Source organism: Astatotilapia calliptera, chromosome 23, assembly GCF_964374335.1.
Source record: "Astatotilapia calliptera chromosome 23, fAstCal68.1, whole genome shotgun sequence".
NCBI lineage: Eukaryota > Metazoa > Chordata > Actinopteri > Cichliformes > Cichlidae > Astatotilapia > Astatotilapia calliptera.
The window spans coordinates 20207550-20226203 of NC_137443.1; the positions used below are offsets into that span (position 1 = coordinate 20207550).

An 18654-nucleotide genomic window follows, 5' to 3' on the forward strand; every position below is an offset into this window, starting at 1 on the left:
TGGACAACATTCGCCTCTCCATCACCACCTGTTAGGATGCCTGGGTCGTTGACCCAGAGGTTTGAGTTTATTATATTATTTATCTTTTCTAGTCTTTGGTTTCTTTGTTAGAGTTCTTTCTTATGGTTTATGTCTCTGTGTAATCCTTAGTTGCTGTCTCCCCTGTCTGCTATTTCCCCATGTCCAGACAGTGAGTCTTTGTCTCTAAGTTCAGTCTGTGTTATGTTTCCTGTTTTACTTTGAAGGTCCATGTCTTATGTTAATGTATCTGGTTTTGCTTCCTTTGTCTCGTTAGGCCTGATTTGCCCCAGCTGTGTTTCCCTCCCGTTACTCATTCCCTGATTGCTCCCTCTGTGTATTTAAGCCCTGTGTTTCAGTTTGTTGGTGTTGCGATCTACCCTCATTTATGCTGTGTGTTCTGTCAGTCTTCTGGTGTAAGTTTTTTTTTTTTTTTTTGGGGGTGAAATATCCAGTTATGTTGCATTTGAGCTTAGCATTAAAGCTTTTTGAGTTCAAGTTTTGCCTCTGAGTCTGCACTTTGGGTCCACTAGTGATGGGCAGATAAAGCTTCATGAAGCACTGAAGCTTTTCATCCAATTGGTTCACTCCAGCGCAAAGCTTCTTGAAGCTTCATTTGCTCTAGTAGGACACCTACTGGACATAAAAATATTAGTTGGCATGAATTTGAAGAGTGTGGCCTTTTGCACACAGCCTGTAAATGTCAACAACAAAAGGAGTGTGTAAAACATGTATATTGTAGTGATGGCAGTACACTGTGTATATTTATACTGGCAGTATGGAAAATGATCATTTGGAAATGCTTAAAATGGAAATGATCATTTACTGTGTGGTGAGGTGTGGTTGGGGTGTGGACAGTAGTTGTGCTTTTGTAACGTTGAGGTATGGACAGCTACACACTGAGGCCTCAGTCCTGCCTGTTCACATTTTATTCTGTAAAAACTAAATGTTCACTGCTTTTATGACCTTTTTAGTGGGGAGAACATAGCTAGGATTTAATGATTTAACAAATCTTTTGAATCCTTTGTCCTCCACAATGCTAAATGGCTGGGAGTCCTCAATCACCATGCTAACCAGGTCTTCATCTATTTGAGATTGTTCTCCTGAGGAAAGACAATAAAGACAAAGCACAAATATAAATATCACACATGTAACTTATTACAGCTGTATAATATTGTTATATCATTTAGTAACATTACTGCATCCTATATTATCATGGCATTTGATGGCTCACCTGGTCTTGCTCCACAATCGATGTTCCCCTTATTCTCATGCAAAGCTCTGTAGTGCCTAAGCATGGATGAGGTGTTGCTGTTATATCCCAGCTCCCTGGCACATAGCAAACACTTCACCTTGTACAAAAGTCAAGACAGCTTAACATAAATTGTATTGCACCATCAGTATCATGAAAATACATCTTCTGTAGAAATTTACATACCTTGTTGGGAGGAATAAGATCAAAATGTTCCCACACAGGGGAGGACATCCTCCTCTTCTTAGCTAGCTCCATTCTCTCCTGACTTTCCTCACTCTCATAAACCTCCAAACTGTCTCCAAACTCTCACTAACCGCAACTCTCCATCAAACACCCACATTTTTGAATGAAGTCTGAGGGGTTTATATCGCTGTCATATCTCGCGGCAAAGTTCGAACCACTTCATGAACCAGTCACGTGGTACAGCCGGGCAGCGAGGCTTCGGACGTCATCATTTTCAGCTCCTCCCATAAATGAAGCAAGCCTCGATACGTGCATCGCGGAAACGCCCCCTCAATTACTCGACACAAGCTTCGAAGCCTCGATACAGAACGTCACATCACTAGGGTTCACTTCTCCTGCCTGCACACAGCGACACATGACACCACCCTAGAGAGTGAAGAGGAAGGGGGAGAGGATAGTGGCGCCCCTGTGTTGCTGATTACCTTGTCAGACACACACTGTGGGAGACACACATATTGTGGTCTTCCTGTCAGGTAATCAACAATCCAGAACACCAGAAAAGCATCCACCTGCATCGCTTTTAGCTCATCATCCTGGACGGTTGGCCTGATGGTGTTGAAAGAACTGGAAAAGTCAAAAAACATGACCCTCACATTGCTCGCTAGCTGGTCCAGGAGGGTGTAGACATGATCGAGCAGATAGATGATGGCGTCCTCAGTTCCGAGATGGGCCTGGTAAGCAAACTGAAGGGGATCCTGGTGTGGTCTGACTATGGGTCGGAACTGATCCAGGATGAACCTTTCCAGGTTCTTAATGATGTGGGAGGTCAGATTGTTTTCCCTGTGCCAGCCACTTTTTTGTCAGCACTGTTCTGATTGGTTCATTTCTTTCAGGCGAGGCTTAAAAAATCTGGGCACAGGCTCGCCATTTCCATCCAGAGAGAACCCAGTTGAATCCATCCAGAATCCAGAATTTGAGTTGCTTTATCAACACCACCAAAAAAAACCCCAGCCTGCACACCAATAATGATATTATTGCATACAGCCAGATCAAGTCCATTCTCTTATTTCTTCCCACAGCTATAGCTTAAATCCTTATCTTCAATTCCCATATCACCACAATAATATATTACACGCATGTTTTTAACTTAAAATGTTTTTGGTCGTACATGAAATTATTTTTAACCATGCAAACAAATAAATTAATTTCTCTTTTTTTCTTTTCAAGTCTTTAAAGTGATCAGAGTCCTACTGAGACACGGTGACAAGAATCTGGGCATGATGTTGTCTTGGAGGATGGCTCTGACAGCTACATGCTACTCTCATTTACAGCTCAGCAGCTGGGCCTAGCAGGCACACGTGAAGACCTTTCCCTGAGAACTATCCGTCAGGATATCCAAACATTGCACGTGGCCTCAGTTTCATTCAGTCTGTCCCTTATCATGCAGCTCCAGAAATCCTTTTCATAGCTAATGTTGTCACTGCCCAGCGACTTGGCTTGGCTCAACATTCATATCCAGTTACCGTGCTCAAGAGACGATAAAGACATCTTGAAGACTTACCCCTACAAACCCTCAGGAGAGTATCACTGTTGGGTCTGTGTTTCCACAAGCCCCACTAGTTTAGAGACTTATTCCTCATGAAGAACACAAAACATAACAGAACATCTTCAACCGGTTTTTCACTCGCTAACGAGGGAAGTTTTGGTCAAGAATAGGGGTGGGTTTTTATAATCGATTCATCAATTAAAATCGATTCTGGCTTGGATAACGTAAAATCGATTCATTAAAATCCTGAATCGATTTTTTAATATAAATTTATTTTGCCCGAAATGCCAGAATCTCTGGTGAAAGATCACAAAATTTCAATAACCACCAAACAGTTAAGACAGTAAATGAGAGCAGGTACAGGGATTCTGCACATAGACTTAAACACACAGCGTGACCCGCGGATCAGAATCAGTTAGATGTCGCCTTTCTCACGGTCGGGGCTGAAAGCCGACAGCTCGCTGATTCTGATCTGTCGGCGGGTCCGCGCTTTGTGTTCACGCCCTTTATGCGCTGATTCTAAAGCTGTTAGTTTGATGTCTCTCCAAACAATATTGACCGAACCAGCAGCAAAAGAAGATCCAAACGCTTCACATAAACATCGTCATGAATTCACTCTGACTTTCACTGTTTTGCTTCCACCACGATGCACAGCTCTCTCTCTCTCTCTCTCTCTCTCTCTCGAACAGTTTCCCTTTCTTCATTATTCGCTTGCTTGTTACGCACAAGTCTACCGTTGTTTACAGCGCTGTCAGCCGCTGTTTTTTTCCCTTTTACATTCTTCCGAAAAGAAAACCTCATTTCTGCTGTTCAATACTGAACAAATTTAAACTTTTTAAAATTATTCAAAACGTAACGTGAGAGGTAATGTTCATATGTTGATTAATGGTTTTCTTTCGTTTTTGATGTACTGCAGAATATTTTTATAAAATCCCAGGCCAGGAAAATCACCTTAATGTTTTTCTGTGTTTTATCTTCAGCTACTTTGACACAAAGGCCTCTGCTGTGACGCTTACACCTGCGATAAAGTCTTGCGTGTGTCAGCTTCCTTTTTATTGATACAAAAATATGTAAATGTACTGATCTGAATTATATTTCTGACTGTCAAAATTTCCCAGATTTAAATCGAATCGAATCGAATTAAATCGAATCATGGATCGAATCGATTCGGGACCTTGTGAATCGGAATTGAATCGATTCTAGAAATCAGTGACAATACCCAGCCCTAGTCAAGAACCAGCTCTTGGAGCTCACGCTCCTAACCTGTCTCATGCCCAAAATCCTTCAAAGAGCAGCTTCCCTTGCAGCTATTTATTGACATGACAGTTACAATACAACACAAGCACCTCCCTCTGTAACCCCCTCAATGGTTCTAAGACAAGGGTGTGTGTGTGTGTGTGCGCGCGCTCACCAAAAGGATCATAAAAGCAGGAAGCTTACAACACAAGAGAAAGACCATCCAGATAGAATGTACCTGCAATAAAACCTCCCCCAGCACAGAGTGGCTGGAGAGGTGGTCAGAGACAAAGGAATGTCTTGATCCTGTAGATTGAACTCAGAGTTTACAAATTTAAGAAACACAATGACACATTTACCAATTAGACTTAACAATCACCCTTGCTGCTAATTGGAGGATCACCCACGCCATATAAAACCTATATAACCTGTGCGCTTTGAATCACCAGGAAGGCTGGCTACAATCTGAACCCGACTGGGATTGACACTGCATGGGCCAGAATGATTCTTGAGTCAAAATAAGAGCACTATTGAGCAGTGCCTATATACCTCCTGAAGCACCCTATCTGTTGAGCTGTGTTATTCTGCTAGTGGATCAACAGCTACCCAGAGCATCGTGGCAGATTTCGAGGGTGACTAAGGTTCTTATTGGTTCTGATGGCCAGATCCAAACGCCAGAGGTAAAGATACGTGACAAAACATACACTTGACGTATAGTGCATCTAATTGTGATTCCGGAGATCATGGATGAAGATGACCAGGCGTTGGATCCCTTGTCTGCACAGACAGCCTGTCCATGGAGCCAATTTGCACTGCAAATTGGGGGCAGCTATGTTGGAAAGGCTGTCAATTGTATGTGGCGAGAGAAAACGCTGTCAACGCTATCAAACACATAGTCCAGAGCACTGAGGTTTAGCTAACACATAGCAAGAGGCACCTTGCAAACTGACTCGACAGTGGACTTCTATGCATGGTGTGAGTTGCATGCGTCGCTAAAGAACTGCAGGTAGACATTGATTCCTGCCTGGAAAGAACAGTCTTGAGCCTTTTATGTCACTTAGGGAATCAACTTACGTAGAAGAGCAATGTTTATTTTCATCAGTATTTCTGGTTATACTGGAAGTTATTGACACATATTTCATGACTTATGTTGAATGTTTATTATACTCAGCACTTTTGTACGTGTTTTGCTTACAGACCACACACTCCCACTCCCACACCTACTAATGATGTGTCGGTCGCGAACGAAACGGCTCTTAGAGCCGGATCTTTGATGTGAACGACGCGAACCGTGGTTTTTTTTTTTTTTTTCCTCTCTCTCTCTCGCCCTTTTTCCCGCTTCACTCCGCACATGAGCCTTGTGCTTTGCGCTGGGAAGAGGGGCAGTAGCACAGGAGCAGAGCAGGAGGGAGAGAGAGAGAAAGAGAACCAGGAACACCAACGTCACATTAGAAAGGTATAGTAATCATCCACAACTATTTTCAGTTGCAGATGATAAAGGATTCAGAAAGTTTATTCATGCAGACCCATATGACAGAGAATATGCATCTTCGTTTTGTTTTCATATTTTAATTTATATTTAATTGTGTTGTGGTTTGCTGCGTTTTGTGTTGTTTCACTTTAAATTTGTTTAAAAGGAAAAAGCTGAAAATGTAAATAGTTAAAAGTTGAAATATTAATAGTTGGTTTTTGTATTATATGATTTATTTATTAAATTTTATGTGGAGTGAAAAAATAAATGTCTATTTATGGAAGCCCCTAGAGACAAAGCACGTAAAAACTCCAAAACACGTACAAAAGACAACAGAAGTGCTCCAGGATGCTGGGCGCAGTGTTGAGCTTTTGTTACCTAGTGGCTACACAAGCCAGCAAGTACCAACAACCGGATTTGGTGTATGGTAATAACAGGTAAATGAACATTTTTTTTAAAATTATTTGAATATATATGAGTGCTTGTGTATAAATACACAAACAATACACATATGCTTTCAATTGTGTAATTTAAGTGATCTAGTAGCTCTGTTTTGGAAGTTCAGTTAGAAATGTGTTTTGGAGTTTGCACGTGCTTTGTCTCTAGGGGCCACCACATATATTTATATATAAACATATATAAATAAAACCACTTTTTTTTACATTAGTAATTCCTTTTGTGCATAATTTTATATTTTTGTTAATAATAAATTAATTAAAGTAACAAAACAACCTTAAGAGCCGGTTTAGTGAGCCTGAGCTGAAAGAGCCGGTTCTCTAAAAAGAGCCGGAAATCCCATCACTAGTGTGGAGCAGCCCGTGTCATAGGGTGACCAACCGTCCTCCATGTCCACTTTTCACATTCTGTTCGGGGCGTCCGGGGGGATTTTTGAGATTGATAAAAATGTCCGGGTTTTCCTATACTCCAACAGAGGACCCATGTATGCGACGTCATCCCCGAGTTGCTGCTTTGTGAGTGCTTGTTCTGCACTCAAAGACGGGACAGCCAGTGAGCAGCATCGCCCCTAATGATGTTTAATAGTTTCTATCGCTGCTGTAACTGCAATGCTTTAAACTGAACTTTGGTTAACAGATCTAGAGTAGCACTGCTGGAGAAACTTGTTGAAGTCAAAGAGATCATGAAAATGGCTCAACAGATGAAGATGATTCAGGAGTAAACAAACATAATGAGAACACTTTAGAGCCTCTGTCATGTATGAATAAACAGTAAAGGGATGTACAGTGCAGCTATAACCTCTGTTTATGTTAACAATCTGTTGACTGGTTGCTACAAACCTCTGGAAAAATCCCCAGAGAACTCCTAAGATCACGTTGGCTTATTTGTTATTACTGACTCTTATTGCTGCAGGTCAAACCAAGGCTTTTGAATAACACCAGAGGCCAGGGTACAATGCGTTAACAATTTTTATTGGGGCCATGCTGCTTAACAGGGTTCAATGTGAAGTGATTGACATCGATGGTTTGTGTTTACTCATCTTCGCTTCCTCCCATCTTTTCGATAACTTTGCCTATCCACCTGGTCATCCTGAACAGGTGAGTGTAGAAGCCGTACTTCCCGTCACGATCACAGCCCTCTCCCCATGACACGATGCCGATCTGATACCAGCGGTTCTCTGCCGGGTACTGCACAGGAAGACCGTTTCAAAATAAGACTCATTGTTTGCAAAGGCAGCTATTCTAAATTCTCAGATTGAACCTTTTGTAAATGGTAGAAAAGTCTTTTCAGAGCTGAAAGGACGAAAAACTCTATAAATATTTTAACTATTTTTTCAATTTTTAAGCAAAAATGCCAAATAACACTTAACTGTGAGGATTTACTGCTTTTCTCTAAATTGAGATAATAAATGAAGATTGAGGCTGCCAATTAGGCAAATCTGAAGACTTTACACGCTTTTTACCCTAACCCCTTTTTGATGAAGGTTTCTGATGCCAAAGTGCTCAAAGGGTATTTGGGACACAGACAGGGATCAAACCAACAACCTTCCCATTAGTAGGTGAAGTAGGTCCAGTGAAATATTGGTGTATGATTGTGCAGTGTATATGTTTTAATGCTAATATTAATAATAATAAAATCAGTGCTGTGTGGCACTTTTCAAAACCTAGGTAGAAAGTGATTTACAGACCACAAAAATAATTTATAATCAACTACATAAAAAAAAATGCACACAAAGTTAAAGCGATAAATGAAATCACTGAATAAACCCTGAACAAACTGTATGAATCAAATCATCATTGGTGTCCCAGAGAACACACATTTTCCCCTTTGGTTGCCATGGGGTTACCATCTGGTCTCTAGGATTGTGTGACTGGGAATTTAGTTGGAGAAAGCATGGCTGTATGACTTCGGCACAGGTCAACTCAAGCATTGGTATTTCCTATTACAACATTTTGCATTTTCATAAATTTTACATATTTGGATTATGGTTATATATTTTATGACTATAAAATACTGTTAATGTCCAGACAGATTTTCAGGAAATTCGTTAACAATTTTAACGTGTCAGGAATAAGAAAATCCCATTACACTACTGTTCAACTTGTGAACGAGAAAAAATTACATTTTTAATGTAAATGTTAACTTGATTATATAATTAAGAGTTAATACACAGTCTACATAATTTATTACTATGTGTTAATTAAAACATGATGTCACTTCTGTGTGTTCTCGTGCCGTCGGTCTTATAATTTATTTAACAAATATATTAAAAAAACAGCTGCTTGAGATATAAACCAGATGTTATCTAATGATAAGAAATGGTAAAGAGGAGACTTAATCTATCATTTGTTCTTCTTTCATTGTGATTCTCACCTTCATCACAAAAGGTCCGCCGCTGTCTCCCTCACAGGCGTCTCCACGATGGTTATCGTCTGGTTTATAACCTGAAACAACCAGAGACTGTAATTATAGAGAAACTATGACACCTTCAGGAGATGCAGGATCATCCTGAGAGAAACAACCAAATTCCATTCAGTGCAGCCAATGAGATGGCAGCATCACTCAGCACACCAGGGGTTTATTCAGGATCAAACAGTTGGACCAAAAATAAGCCAAAGATAAAATATAAACAAGCATTTTCTTGAACAAATGTGGAAAATCTTTTGTTTTGTTTTACCAGCACAGAACATGTTGTCTGTGATCTTGACTGAAGTGGAGCTGCGGCAGATGTTCTGGTCCACTATCGGTAGGTGGATTTGCTGAAGGACTGATGGTAAATTTCTCACTGCAGGGTTCCAGCTTTCCTTCAGGTTCCCCCACCCGGTAACTCGGCCCTTAAAGCCTTCAGACATCAGACTGCCGGAAAAAATACCAGTCAGGTATATCACAAGGTATAAACCTCACTGAACCAAAGTGTCTCTGACCACAGTTCTTAATAGCACCCTCTACTGGCGCAGTCTTTGCATTACTTTAGACTTTCCAAGAAGACAGAAGGAATCTGTGGGATCTGAAGAATCTTTTAACCCCCTGCAGGATAACTGGAGAAAGGAAAATCGATATCTATGCAGAAATAGCTATGTGACCAAGTTTGAGGACCTGACTTGATTTAATCAAATTGTTGTTTACTGAGGACTTTAAGCAAAGTCCTTGGCACAATAATAAACTGTGTTGATACCTCCCCGCTTAATATTTCTAGCAGTATTCAACACCATATGAACAAAATAATCTCTCCAGCAAGCTCTATGTCGGACCCAGAGTCTCCCCCACATAAAAACGCTCCAGATCACTTGACAAAACTGGAAATTCAATTCTCCGTTCAGTTTTGTTGATATGCCAGCACTACACAAGACTCATGTTAGAGAAAGGTAAAAACACCAGTCTGAATGTTTTAGTTAACCCCATCAGGACAAAACTGATTTTGGATGTCTGTGTTTAGTCAGTTTAGATGAGTGGCACAAATAGCAGTAAGTTGGTAAATTGCTTTACCAATAGGCAATATAGGTCCACCACTCAGCTTTAAGCTAATCTATGGCGCTGCTTTTCACCGCAGTAGCGATTTAACTACTTCACATTGAGCAGAGATGGAGTCTGTCTCCGACTTGTATCCCCATGTAATGTCTGTGTTGTGTGTATAAGGTCGGGGTTGTCCCATTTCACTGCAGGGCAACCTGTATGTGGCGAATAAAGCTTTGATTGATTGATTGATTGATTGATTGTCCTAAAGAGAGGAATCTACCATGTCCTGAAAGAAAACAATAATCTGTGCCAAGTTAGATAAAAGGCAAAAGACACATTTTCACCCCTTTCTTTTGATTTGTGTGGGAAATATAATTAAAGAATTTGGTCTGAACTTGTCAACTTGTAATTGGTTGCAAATGTTGCGTTTGTCTTACAACTTGGCGACGGGCTTGCTGGGCAGGCAGATAGGATGGATCTTATCAGTGAATGTGACCGGCCTTCTCATGTGCAGCAGAGCGATGTCACGGTTCAGGTTTTCTTTCCAGTTGTACTTGGGGTGGACAATGATTTCATCAATTGCCACAATCTTCTCAATGTTACGCTCAAACCTAGAAAAAAAATGATATAATTCCAACAGGCCTTCAAATGAAACTAATGATAATTAAGACAGACACGCCTTCTTACTGGGCTCTGTTGTGTTTTCCCAGGCGGACCAGTATATCGTTGATGGTGAAGTTCTTGTTCCAGGGTGGGTAAAGGATGCAGTGAGCTGCAGTGAGGATCCACTGATCACTGATCAGACTGGCTCCACACAATAACTCCTGTGGGCTACGCTTGTACAGCATCACCTGCCTGCAAACAACGAAATTATCTATTAAGTTAGAAATAAAAAGTCATTCAAAAGGTGACAGAAACAGTTCATTTCTTAATGGTTCATTTATTTGTTTCTGACTGGCAGAATGGACAATGGGAAGAACAAATGTGTCAGGATTACAAACTGCTCACTGTGGAATGTGTCCATATTACTAATCTGTTCTTATCATCTTATCACTGTTTAGATTCCTCTATCAGCTGACACAGAGGTCACCCAAATGAGTATGGTTGTGGCGTATGGCTATGCATAATAACTGGATGACCTGGCCCACCCTTTGCATTCTGTCCTTGCCAGGCAGCATACAAACTTTCAACATCTGTCTAAGCTGAAGAGGCAGATGTTGAAAGTTCCCAGTGTCATACTTGTATTTATTTGCTTGATTGTACTACAAGCTCCTAAATATTTTCATTTTTACTTTTTGAATCCTTCACTTTTTATGTTTCCTTGTTACCTCAGCTCTTTCTTGTGTGTATTTTATTTATCTTTCAAGATATTTGGTTTTGTGGTGTTCTATGTATTTTACAGTTTTTATGTTTTGGGTGCTATGGTGCTGCAGTTTCCTGAATGTTGGGATAAATCAAGTATATCTAATGTTATCTTGATAATCTCCTGATGGGAGTCTGATCTGTTTTACCAGACATTCAGAACAATTTTGTCAACCATCCTTAAAGTCATGTTGTTTATCTAGTGTCATTACCATGGAGCTGAGCCCACTTCAGCGTCATCACCCCCAACGATACGTCCGTATGACTGCACAAGCTCTGCTTCGTTTTGATCTTTTTTGCTTATCTTTTCAAACAGGGGACGCTGTCCACAATCTGCAATACAAGAAGTAAATAAAAACTTTGATAGATGGTCAAACACAACAAAACTATTAACAGGCTAGATGGATCACCTGCTTCTTGAATTGTTCTCTTTCAGCTTTTTGGGGTACAGTGATTACCTGATGCTTGCTGTCACTGCCCATTAAGTGCACTCACCATCCTCTCCTTGTCCAAACGTGCGAGGACTGAAAAGGTTTTTCCTGGCCTGACCTAAGACGGAGCGCTCCCTGCCTTCGGTCACAGTTGTTTGCTCAGGCCCTAATAGTGGGTCATCTGCAGGAAACAGGTGGACAATTGAAAAGGTAAGGGGCAGGTAAACAGGTGGATTTATTTAATAGTGGATTGTAGGTTTGTACTCTACCACATAGCTGCAGATCACAGTAGTCCATTGTTATATTTCCAGCAATCCTGACATAGCACCAGGGGCCCTCAGAGTCACCGTCAGGATTTCGGCACTTGTTGGTCTGCAGCTGAACTTCAGGGATGAACTCTTTGTCCCGACTGAGGGTTTTTACCTCCGGTAATGACCATGGCAGGCAGGTGTGACCTCCTATGGTAACACTTAGGTCCCCATTATATTCTATACCATAATTAGGCAAGCACACTATAGGTTTCTGTGGTTTCGTTGCCACAGTGGGTGGGACAAAGTCTTCACCTTTAACCAAAAAAAAAAAAAAAAAAGATCAGCTGACAGAACTTGGAGCTCAAACTACAGAAAAATATAATCCTAAATTGTATATGAGCCCTGAAACACTCCAGGATGTAAGAAGAGTCTGTGGAAGAAATTCAGTGAGTTCTGAGCAGCTCATGTTAGGTGCCGACATGGCTTTCCAACATTACTAGTACAAGAGTGTCAACTAGCCTAAAATGGTGCAAGAATATTAATTATTATCATTGTATTCATAATCTTTACTCAGTGGCTATAGCAGATACTTGCCACATATTGGTACTCTGCAGGTCTCTTTCTGGACAGATGGGTCTTTGGTAAAACACCAGGGACCTTCTGGACGATGGTCAGGGTTTCTGCAGAAATTCTCCTTCAAATTGCTGCCTGGTTCTGAAGTGTTATACTCTCTGCAGACACACAGGAAAACAGGGAATGAATTACTTCCCCAAGTGGAGGAAGGATCTCAGTGTGCTGTTCACCAGTGTGAACAGAATGGAACGGGAAGACTGTCAGATTGGCATGACCTCTGCACTAATACGGATGCTGTACTGATCATCTGCAAAAGCAAAGCTATAGATGTCTTGATTCATGCTCAATCACGTAAGTAAATCCAAGTGACTTCTTCAGTCTCAGTTGACTGCAGGTTTCCCAAATCTTATAAACAGTACTGTACATTTCCATAATAACTGAAACTAGCGCCACTGAAGGAACAATGGGCTGGGAAGTCAGTTCCTTGATCATTAAAGAAGGCGCCAAAAGAAAGCTCCAGCCGATCCAGGAGAGAAGGACAACTGCTGCCTAGGCGAAAACCTGTAATGATCCCATATGTGTCAGGAGTATCAGAACAGTTCTGATGCATCGTGTCTCTGTGACTTTCAAAACCCAAAACACACTGCGCCAAAAAATTGGTCCACCCCAAGGATCGGGTCCCCCGACACAGAGTAACATAGTGCACGCTGTTAAGTGCCAGGAGGATTGCCAGGATTTATACGTCAGGGAAACCAAACAACCTCTCGCGAAGCGGATGGCACAACACAGACGAGCTACCTCGTCGGGCCAGGACTCTGCAGTCTGTTCACACCTACAGCTACACCGACATTTACACCTAATGAGGATGTACACATCCTGGACAGGGAGGAACACTGGTTTGAGCTGTTTAAGTACACTTTTTTCATATTGCTTGGTCTTGTAATTTTCCAATAAAAACAGTCAAGGAGGCCATTTACGTGAAAAGGGAAAGACCATCTCTGAATCGAGGAGGGGGCCTAAGGGTACATCTTTCGCCATCTTACAATGCTGTGATTGCAGCCATTCCCCAACTCTCTGTGAATGGTACTTTAATAATGGCCTTTGGTCAGTGGTTGTTGATGGTCATGAGAATTTGCATATTAATGATCAAGGAACTGACCTCCCAGCCCATTGTTCCTTCAGTGGGCTGGTTTCAGTCATTATGCAAATGTACTGTTTATAAGATTTGGGGAAACCTGCAGTCAGCTGAGACTGAAGAAGTCACTTGGATGAGTGAGGAAACCAGCGATGTGAACACGCTACGTCCAGAGGAACAGAATCAACTTTTGGAGATTTACTTACCTGAATGATTGAGCATGCATCACAACATTACTGAGTTATAATTTGGGTGGTTAATAATTTTTGTTTTACCAGTTAGTTTGTGAGCTAGCCCTTTTAAATATGACTAAATTAGATGTCCTTTGTGTTTTTCTGCTTTTGCTCAGGTAATGAGTAATATGTTGCTTTGCTTTGGTTATTTCTTACCTAATTTAAGAAGCTCGTTAGTTAGTTCCAGGACTGTAATTTTTGTTTTTATGTGGGGAATTGCTCAGTTACCTAAAGATAGGATGTGGAAAGCTGTGCCTCCAGTGTTGACACACTCTGCCCGACTGCGTGATGCTGATGTCTCCTTCGTAGTTCACACCATTACCCTGACCAGAAATACACTGACCTGAGGACAGACACACACTCTGCGTTAATCTACACTAGTTAACTGTTTTATTATTTATTGTGTTCATTTATATTCACCTTCTATGCATTTTCTGATGAGATTGATGTTTTTTGCTGTTCTTGACATCCGAGTTCCTTTACAGTCTGCAGAACAAATAGACAGACACAGTGAGATGTTGGTGTGTTCCCTTTGTGTGCTGTTCTTGATTTTGTTCATGTTTGCAGTGCAGCTCACAGCTGAATAAACTCTGGTGTACAAATAACGTGAAAAATTGGACTCTGCTTGTGTTCATCCAACTGCACAAAGTTTAACAGAAGCAAAAAAATAAATAAAAATCAATAAATAACAAGATTAAACAAAATCAAATTCATTCAAACCAACAGAAAGCACAGAAACATCCAACCAATTCTAGTTCTATTCAGAAACACATCAAATCTAAACTGGACCAAAACATCCATCCAAACACAAACATCTCTGTCAGGGAGGGGGAGGATACAAGTTTTCTGGGGGTATGTGGTGGTGGTGGTAGGAGGGGCTCTGGGCTTCTGTGTAGGCTGCTGCCCTCATGACCGGGGCACAGAGAAGCAGAAGAAAAAGGATCGATGGATGGATGTTTTGTTTGTTTAAAATCACTTAATATGAGAATTTCCTCTGATAAACTGAAAGACTGTGGAACTGTTGGTTACACAAAACAAGAAAATTGAAGAAAGAAATGTTTTTTATTCATTTATTGTAATAAAAAAAATCATACTGTTCATATACTTATACTTATCTCTTAGTATTGAACATATTTGTTTCCATGTTTAAATCCAGTATATCTCACCGAGGTATTTGTTCCAGAATTTTTCCTGTAGGAAGAGAGATTGTTTTGCGATGAGACTTTGAACTGATCTCAGTGCTGTTAAAACTTCTGACAGGAGAGAGAAGTAAAAACATACTGTTTTATCTGGCTGCTCAAACACCTCTCTGGCTTCTTCGTGGTCGCAGATTTCCTCCACACACTCTCTCTCCAGGTTCCCTGATATGAAATAATCCACATTAACACACTATAATCGTGACAGTATCATGAGACACAAACATAGAGAGCACCTGTAAAACATGTTATAGTAATTTTGTGTCACTTCACAGTTGTTTGTTGTCTCTGTTTGGCTCTTTTTGTTTCTTTTTGATTTACTTTCCAGAATTAATGCTAACATTTAGCAGTCTCTGCCCACCTCCAGTCAACAAAGACTCAAAGCTAATATTGTTCCAAACCTGCAGCACATGCTAAAGTACGTGATTACAATTGAATCTAAAGTAGATACGAAAAGGGAGAGAAATGAACCTGCTCCCTGTACAAACATTTATTTGAATCAAGGAATTTTATGATTTCAGTAGACACAGAATGATACGAATGGTCAAGATGTCAAACCATAGTGGATGTAATAATGAGGAGAAAAGCTGCTGTTTGGTCACCTGCTTTCAGCTCCTCAAACATCTGGTTGGCTCGTCTGTTCCGGACCAAAACCTGTGAGGCGAGGTGGCCACTGAGAAAAACTACAACAAAGATAGAAAATCAGTTAAACCCTTCCAGCATCACCAACACTCAGCCTCCAGTTTAATTTAAAATCTGTTCTGTAGTCACACAAATGATCAAATGCAAGATGACCTGGGACTGTTGAGCAGCTAGAATCCTCTATCAGACAAAAATGGGACAAAGTACCTCTTCCAAAATTACATCAGCTGCTCTCCTCATCCATGACGTTTACAGACCGTTTATAAAGGACAGGAGACGCTAGACAGTGGTAAACACAGTCCTTTCAGATGTGCTGCTGCTATCAAATTCACCATGAGATATGGTTTTAATGTTTTAATTTACACAATGTTCCAACTTTTTGGGATTGGATTTGTATAAAATTTTTCCATTCTTCCATTTATCTTCTGTCTAATAATGAGGAAGATTTTGTCAAATGACACAATATGCTTTATAAATAATTTACAGGGTCTGCCTCTTCCAGGTGATTGTGTTTCACCCACCTCCCCCCTTTGGCAAAATGCATGGCATATAAAAATACTGTATTAACTACGTACTCCAAAAATAAAAGTAATGGACTGAAAACATATCTTAAGTAAAGGTCAGTAATTTACATACTTGAGAATTGATTTCAATCATATTATACACGTATTTCTATCGGGTAATTGTAGAAGTGATAGTAGTACTAATTACAAAGACTGTTTTTACAGTCTTTGTAATTATACTTCCAGACCAGATTTAAAATGGTTCATTTGGTTTAGTGTTCATCAAATTCAAGACAAGAGAAGAAGAAAAAAAAGTGATATTTGGTTAAACAATCAAATGTACAGATACACAGACTGAGGGTTACTTTCTGTCTTCTAATGAACTTTCATAAAAGACTTAAATCGACATATATTCAAACCAAAGTACAATTTTGATCTAGATTAGTCATATGATGATCCTACATTTAGTACCAGTAATATGAGCACTAAAAACACCAGTTCACACATTGAAGAAGAAAGGAGTTCATTACCATGGTTTGCCACACAGCTGTGCAGGAGAAACAGCAGCAGAACAGCAGCAGGTTTTGATGTTGGTTCCATTATGATTCAGACCTGTAAGCAGAACCTCAGAACCAGATCCAGCAGTACTCAGTGTGTCCTTCTTTGTTTGCCCGTCTATGTCTCTCTGTCCGTCCTCTGGAGGGGGGGATTATTGACCAGAGGGTCAAAGTTTGAGCCAGACTGATGAGTCGGTTATGTTTAAACCTACATGTTTACTTTTTCTCAACAACTCGAGTCCTACTGTGAGTTAATACTGCTGCAGTTTAACACAACCCAAGGTCAGTTTTGTTGATACTGAATTATTGTTTGGTAAAAAAAAAAACATATGAACATACAAGTCACAATTAACAAGTGTAACAAGTCCCTAAAAAAATCTTAAAAAGTCTTAAAAATACCATCTTTGGTACATTTTTTTTTCTTGTAGATCTTTAGTCACTTAAACCAGGAAAAATATTTTAATAATTCCATTTTGTCAGTTTTTCTTGCAGAACTCAAGTTTTTGGTTTAATTAAGCATCCAATTTACCTTTTTAAATTGAAATGTGAGGAATTAAGGGGGGTCAGTAGGAGGGGGAGGTGGGGTGGGTTTGGCGTGAGGAGCTCAGTGGATGATGTCCCAACAGGTTTATTTTGTTCCTTGGGAAATTTTTTTCATTGCTGTTTCCCCTTTTTTAATGTAAAGTCCTAATGTTTTGCAAAAAAAAAAAATGTACTTGATGGAGGAAAATAGAGCTCATTTTTGGATTCAGCACCCTAAAAACATGAAAATGTATCAAAAATATACCGTTCAGAAAAAAACATTTTTTTTGTGACGACATATGTTATCACAGTCTTGGGTTCCTAAAGTCAGTCATTGTTCTGTCCAAACCCAGTGTGGTGGAGGTGTGGTCCCTGGATCAGTTGCAGGAGAGGAGTGGTGCAGTGAGCTCAAGGGGGCGGTGCTGGGAGGCAGGTGAGGCCACAGGTGGTGGCGTTATGACTGATGACAGTCTCCATTTCTTTTCATAGTGGAGGAAGAGACGAGCGGAGAAGGAGGAGACGGACATCTGGGCTGAGGGGAGATTGTCTTTGTGTGTGCAACTGACAATAAAGTGCAAATCAGTGAGTCAACCATTGAGTGTGTTGGGTCCTCCTTGTACACCCATCATACACAAAAATGATTCAACATTTAAAATAATAAGAGTTTGTTAAAAGCTAGGTCAAGTTCATTATCGGTGATGACACAAACCCGAACCCTACGCAATACAAAGATGTTCCCCAAATTTCTACTTCACAGACCTGTTTTGGTTTTCTCTAAAACACAAGTATGGAGTTAGGCATCACCACCCACAGTTAATATGCACCAATGTGTTAGGGCTACAATGGGTTTTTGTTTTGGCCATGTGCTCAGTAAGCAACACTCCAGAAACTAGATGTTACATTTCAAATAAATACTCATTTTGACATCAGACTTTCATTTGGGTGTGGAAACGGCCCTTAGCTCTTTGCCTTCCAGTAAGTCAATTTTTCAACCATAGCAGGACATCAAGAAAAGACCACCATCAATCGGTTTTCAACGTCTGATGATTGGTGACTGGAGATCAGTTGAAGGTCACATCTCTCACCAACAGGGACAGTCTCCAACCCTTCTCAGAACCTCAATATGTCAATCAGTTCAGAAAATGGCTGGATGTTCAGTTTGCAGTAACAGTGAATGTGTAATTCCATGGTCCCATCAGAGGGTGCAGTTTGTGCTGCTGTCAAACATTTGCTGTAATCTGTGTGGATTCATGTTGAAATATATTCTGTGTGAAACTACAGTTTGTAACTTTAAAGACATTTTAAAACATGAACAAGAAAACATATTCAGACAATTTTGATTTTTCACAGTATTCGTATATATTCGTATATATCACAGTTGTCCAGATAATTTATGAAAAGTTAAAATACTAAGTGTAAAAAATGTCATGCTCTAATCACCTTTGACGTTCACCTCAAAATGTTATTTGGTCATTACATGATTTCTGCCTGCTGTTGGTACTAAACTCAATTATATTACATTTGTGGTTTGCACCAGTTTTTTTCTTTTTTGACTCAGAGGTCGGTGTTGACTGAGCGAACTTTTGTTCCTAAGCCTTTCAGACATACGTCACTTGTGTAAATAAAGG

The 18654-nt window shown here is 40.3% G+C and overlaps 1 protein-coding gene and 1 long non-coding RNA gene across 2 annotated transcripts; both read right to left on the minus strand.

The window, feature by feature from the left end:
- Positions 1-356: 356 nt before the first annotated feature.
- On the minus strand, positions 357-5621 carry LOC145424336 (uncharacterized). The gene is made up of 2 exons (XR_013905383.1): positions 1253-5621; positions 357-1121 (listed from the first exon to the last, which is right to left on the minus strand). It is a non-coding gene; the product is annotated as an uncharacterized LOC145424336 (long non-coding RNA).
- Positions 5622-7115: 1494 nt separating this feature from the next.
- f2 (coagulation factor II (thrombin)) lies at positions 7116-16661 on the minus strand. Its single transcript, XM_026157522.2, has 15 exons — positions 16478-16661; positions 15405-15485; positions 14888-14967; positions 14773-14797; positions 14027-14092; positions 13835-13949; positions 12260-12396; positions 11684-11977; positions 11479-11595; positions 11196-11316; positions 10309-10476; positions 10059-10232; positions 8843-9021; positions 8539-8609; positions 7116-7352 (listed from the first exon to the last, which is right to left on the minus strand). The coding sequence occupies exons 1-15, from the start codon at positions 16545-16547 to the stop codon at positions 7197-7199; spliced, it is 1854 nt and encodes a 617-aa protein (XP_026013307.2). The 5' UTR covers positions 16548-16661; the 3' UTR covers positions 7116-7196.
- Between the last annotated feature and the right edge of the window lie 1993 nt (positions 16662-18654).